Genomic DNA, 5739 nt, shown 5'->3' on the forward strand with positions numbered 1-5739 from the left:
GATCAGGGGGATGGAACACCTCTCCTATGAAGAAAGGCTGAGAGAGTTGGGGCTGTTCAGCCTAGAGAAGAGAAGGCTTCGGGGAGACCTTATTGCAGCCTTTCAATACTTAAAGGGGGCTTATAAAAAAGATGGTGGCAAACTTTAGCAGGGCCTGTTGCGACAGGACAAGGGGAAATGGCTTTACACTAAAGGGGGGTAGATTTAGACTAGATATAAGGAAGAAATTTTTTACACTGAGGGGGGTGAAGCACTGGAACAGGTTGCCCAGAGAGGTGGTGGATGCCCCATCCCTGGAAACATTCCAGGTCAGGTTGGATGGGGCTCTGAGCAACCTGATCTAGTTGAAGATCAGGGACCTTTAAAGGTCCCTTCCAACCCAAACTATTCTATGATTCTATGATTCTATATTTATTCTGCTCAGACTAGCAAAAATGGCAAATCTTCTGAATGTTTTTACTACTACAGATGTTGCAGAGAGTCTGAAATGGCAAACAGGAATTACTGAATATTGGCTTAAGTGAAAACAGTTGATCTTACTGCACTACGTTACTTGAGTTTCCTTCAATCTACAGAAATCTAAATTATGCTTGCTATACATATATCTAGCACTTGGGGCAACACAACAATACTGCCTATACAATGCTTTTTGTATGCATAAATAGCCTAATATATATATATGAGGGTCCTTTATTAATATGCGAAGAACACTGCAAAGCATTACCATGCATCTCTCTTGACCTAGGGATATTGGGATGCAATCAAGTAATTAACAAACAGTCTGTCAGAGAAAGAGTTGCACAAAGAGGAATGCTCGAGAGCGCTGAGAAAACTTCCTACACACATTTGATGGAATACCATATCTAGCAGTTCTTAACCTTCCTTTGAAGCATCTGGTCTTAGTGCCAGGGCTTCCCACAAGTGCTGATGTGAATTGATGTTTTGATTAATTTCCATGTTCCTTTGTATTTTTTGACAACTGTTTAATGATCTAGCTTAAATGTCAACTAAAACTTGACATGAGATACATCTATACCTTATATTTAATAGTTAAAATTCAGCAAGATCTTTTTATCACTGCATACAAATTAATACATTACTTCAATAAATTTTTTCGTTTTTTAGAAAATGCCTCAAACTGAGCTTAGACTAGCTAGCCCATCTTATCAGATAAATAGCTTGCTTTATGAAATGAGTAAATCGATACTTTTTTCATTTAAAGTATCTCCTTGCACACATAATGAAAATTGTGTATTTGATGATTCTTTTCTAGCATTTCTACTGATGCCTAAGCCATAACCATACTTACAAAAATATCTTTCAGCACACTTGGTGTTTAATGTCATTTAATATATATCATTATATAATGCTGTTAGAACTATAACAAAAAATAACACTAAAAAAAACCCAAAACAAAACCAACTTACCAGTCCTGCTGCATACATGGGTACTATAACAGGCTGTTTCTTGTTGCCTGTAAAGAGCTGATAAAACAACAACAACAAAATTTACTTAAGAGTTTCTGTGTCAGTGATGATAATATTTTTTCATGTTATATAACTTGTATAAGATTAATATCAGAGAGTAAATACTATGTTAAATATAACACAACGGTTAAAAACTAATGCAACTTTTAAGATTAATAGGGCTTATAAAAAGTTAAGTTGTCAGATGGTCTGTCATGAAAAGCCATGTTCAGTGCAGCTATGCAATTAAGAGACAAGCATTCACACACAAAGACTATCACCCGATTCCACATTTAAAGCAGCTCCATTATTTAGAAAGCAAGTTTTACTGACAGACTCACAATATTTCTTGTGTCAATTCCCAAGGAGCACAAAAGCTTTTTGTTGCTGTGGGAGCCACCCCACTGGTATCTCAGTCCATATGCATCACGGATATCCTGCAGCTCTGTCCACACGTCCATCAGTTCCCTATATAACCCATCATAATCAAGTTATCAACAGGAATAACAGCTTAGCGGCCTTGAATATTTATTCTAGTTTTAATGCAGGTGACTTATTATACATTCCAATTAAACTTACGCCCAAGCACAACACCCAGGGGAACTAAAACTGCACAGTGTTCTCAGAACAATTATAGTTCAGACTTATAATTGGAAAATGATGTCCACAGCAGACAGGACAAGGCCTACTTAGACTTCATCATCACATGAATAAATATAGCAATTCATATCAAGTGTAACTAATAAGACATATTCCGATTAACTCAGAGACATCACTTAAAAGAAGATGATATGCTGCTGACTAAGTTGATATGCTAAGTGAAATACTCCTGGTATACATAGTCACTGAAAACAAGCATTCTACTAGATACCTAATTTTTACTTGATAGTTTTTCAAAATACTTGAAGCAAACAACTAATTTTGAATTACTGCTATATGTTTTAAGTTCCTAAAGAAGACATGTTTCTACTTCATTTTAAGTTTGTTGCATTATGGCTTCTTACCCAGTATTTGCTAAGGTCTCCTCAGTTGTCATCTGCTTGTCACCTGCTTCCAACAAACCGTTCAAGGAACTTATTTCTTCTTCAATTTCAAGAACAGGCATGGAAGGAAAACAGACTTCAAATATTCGTTCCAGACGACTTAGCAATGTTGTCTATATCAAAGAGAAAATATTTATGTCAAGTTTTGTTAACTGCTTTAAAGAAAAGGAGTCCAAAATTATAAAAATAAGTTAAGATGGAAAACAATACGTAGCTGATACAAAGTTTCACTTACCACAAAATATATAACTGTCAGAGGATCACAAGACTTTTTATAAGCACCAAAATAAAGGCTGGTAGCTATTGAGAAACAGTAAGAATCTTGCCCTCTGCAAAGTGAGCTCTTACAGAAGAGTCCAGAACAGTTCTTACCAGAGTCACTCTTTATTATAAATTAGCAGAAAAGATGTGCAACGAGTATAAAGCTACATTTACTTAGGATGTGTTAAAAGTCTCCAATTCTACACATCCTAAGGGTTTTACTGAACACATTTTTTCAGCAAGCTTGGCATTGAACATTATCTGAAATATAAACCAAAACCAGTATCATTTCACTTAATGACGATGCACTTCAATCCAAACTTGAGACATAATGTTGATTCAGAAGACAGCTTCACTTCTTATAAGGTGTATGCAGTTAAAGGTCCCACAAAACTTAGCCTGATGTGCAACATGCTCATGGTATAATAACAACTTCAAAAATGGTAAGGAAAAAAACTATTTATAGCCCAAAGACTGCACACTTCCTAAAAAGCTGTTAGTATCAATGACTCAGATGTAGGAAAGCTATAATCCCCAGCTTCATTTGCTACTGTTCATGTGATAGTCAGGTATAATGCAGAAGAGCCAAGACTAAGGCATTTAAATATATTATTTGTCAAAAAGTATTTGTAAGATTTGTTTGGTACTTCTCCAGAACAAAAAACTAACAAAGAAAAAGAAGAATTACTTAATGCCTTAATTTCTTGTCCCAAAACCTATTTGTGTTTTCACATGTTAGAGTTTAATTTAAATAGAAGAATTACTTTCTTCCAAGCAATTTCCCTTTCCTCCCATTCATGATTCAGACAGTTGATGCTGAATGCTGCGATCCTGTGGGGGTTAAAAGCCAACCTTGGGAGTGTTTCTATCCTAGCCAAATAACTTCAATAACAACAAAAAATCCCCACTAAGTTTTATTTTAGCTGAATAAGGATCCAGCTAGATAGCAGCACGGTTTGCATAACCACAACTTCATCTACGTTACTCTCGTCTGACCTTTTTTCTGCTGCTTTACGTTATAAACTCACACCAAGAGTATGTAAATACAAATACTCAGGAGTTTTGCAGGAGGGCTACAGATCTATATTCCCTGGTTTTGAGAGGCTAGGCAGGATTTCTTGCTTGTCACAGTAGCTGCAATCGTGTCTTGATGTCGCCATCACTTCGGTGTCCCTTGGGAGAAAGGAAACTTCAGCATCTGAGGAAGGCAGACAAGCTTCTTACGTTTCATAACACAGCAAATGTCTCCTGCTTTTCTCTCCACCAGTGCCACGATCACTGCTGTTGGGTAGGATAAGGCCTCAGCAATATAAACAGCACATATTGGTACTAATGGTTTCCAGGCATTTCACTTCTACAGCACACACTGGAGAATGCTCCAATTCTTGCCACGTGGGCCTTGGCAGACGGATTTAATATTAAAAACAAAGCCCTCAAACAACCTCCCACCCCCACAAAAATCAAAATCCCCCCCCCCCTTTTTTTTTTGACAAGCATAGTACACTTTCATTCTTTTTAAGTTCTTCCCTTACATTTCTATCTCTTCTCTCTGTTGTATTTCCATATAGACACAGAATTTCAACTTTATTATAGCTCTATGAACTGTCTCAGACATCAGATATACCACTGACATGGAATATATTTTTTTCCCCCAGTTCAACCCACTAAAAACAGGTAACCGGCAATCTCTTAACATTCATTAACAAGTACCAATTGCAAGGTATGCTCATAAAAATGAAATTAAAAACCTTTTTTTCAATGTCCTTTTTTTTTTTGTTTTTGGACAACAGCACCCGAATCTTTCTTCTTGCTAGGGGAAGGAGACGCAAGCCTGGCACAAAAGGAACACTTCTATCTTTCTAGTCTCGAGTTCCTCAACAGCCATTTTTCCAGTGCTCTGCTGCACCACACACAGGGCAGCACCCAGCAGCTCCAACACCCGCTTTTCTACTGGGGAAATGGAAAAGAAACTGAGTAGGCGAAAATCCCACCAGCATCCCACAGTACGTGCTAGGATAGCTATGCCAGCAGAGCCCTCCTGTGGAGATGCAGCATATTCCAGGAGCAATGCTGAATTTACAAACATAAACCTCAGACAGAGGTTTTTGTTACAAATGAAATGATTTAAGGTTCAGAGAAGCAAGGCTGGTAGGTGGAAGTTACATATTTTAATTAGACCAACCAATACAGTTGGGACAAGCCTTTACGCACCGAATATCTGCTTCACAATTGTAATAGTTATCTACAACACTTCCCATTTGAATCTTTATCTGAAAATTTGCCTCATGTCTTGTCTCAATTAAGCAAACCACTGACCATGTATATCAGCAAACACAGTACAGGAAACATAACACAGAGGCAAACACCACGTTATCAGAATATCTTGATTCCATATTGGAGTCAGGATAATGAATCGGGAACTGTGAACCAAGTCTGTTCAGTTTATTCTCCCTATTCAGCCTCTAACTGCAAAAAGCAGGAAAAGTAACTTGCTTAAAACATCAGCTCTTCAGTTTTGCTACCTGTGAAAGAAATGCCTGACAGGGACAGCCACCAGGTTTAGTTATTTGCAAAGCATAACGTCAAAATGTCATAATTACTGTACTATCAAAGGATCTGAATTATACAGCATACCTGACTCACACTTTTTCCCCCCCCCTCCTTTCCTCTTCATTACCTCACTGGTATATTCTGACCATAATAAGTCATGTTCTACAGTATGTAATTTTCCTTTTAATCATCTCTTAATGCCCAATCATTTTGGCCACGCAGTAAGTTACAATACTTGTCACATTACTTGTAGGCTGTTTTGTGTTTGTTGACCAGAACTAAGACACTAATTTACATTTTTAGGAAGTAAAACTAAACAGTATTGCAGATTCTAGCCTAACGTTTCAGCACATAAAAGCATGCTCTACTTAAGTTTTAAAATTTCGCTTTGCCTAAAATATATCATCTTACATGAACAG

The 5739-nt window shown here is 37.2% G+C and overlaps 1 protein-coding gene across 1 annotated transcript in view; it reads right to left on the minus strand.

Moving 5' to 3' along the window:
• AFTPH (aftiphilin) overlaps positions 1–5739 on the minus strand; it is a 37939-nt gene that overhangs the window by 22486 nt on the left and 9714 nt on the right. The window contains 3 exon segments of the mRNA XM_009325019.1: positions 1428–1484; positions 1808–1934; positions 2471–2622. Coding sequence (XP_009323294.1) covers positions 1428–1484; positions 1808–1934; positions 2471–2622 — 336 coding nt within the window.

The sequence above is a fragment of the Pygoscelis adeliae genome, unplaced genomic scaffold (assembly GCF_000699105.1).
Source record: "Pygoscelis adeliae isolate BGI_AS28 unplaced genomic scaffold, ASM69910v1 Scaffold46, whole genome shotgun sequence".
NCBI lineage: Eukaryota > Metazoa > Chordata > Aves > Sphenisciformes > Spheniscidae > Pygoscelis > Pygoscelis adeliae.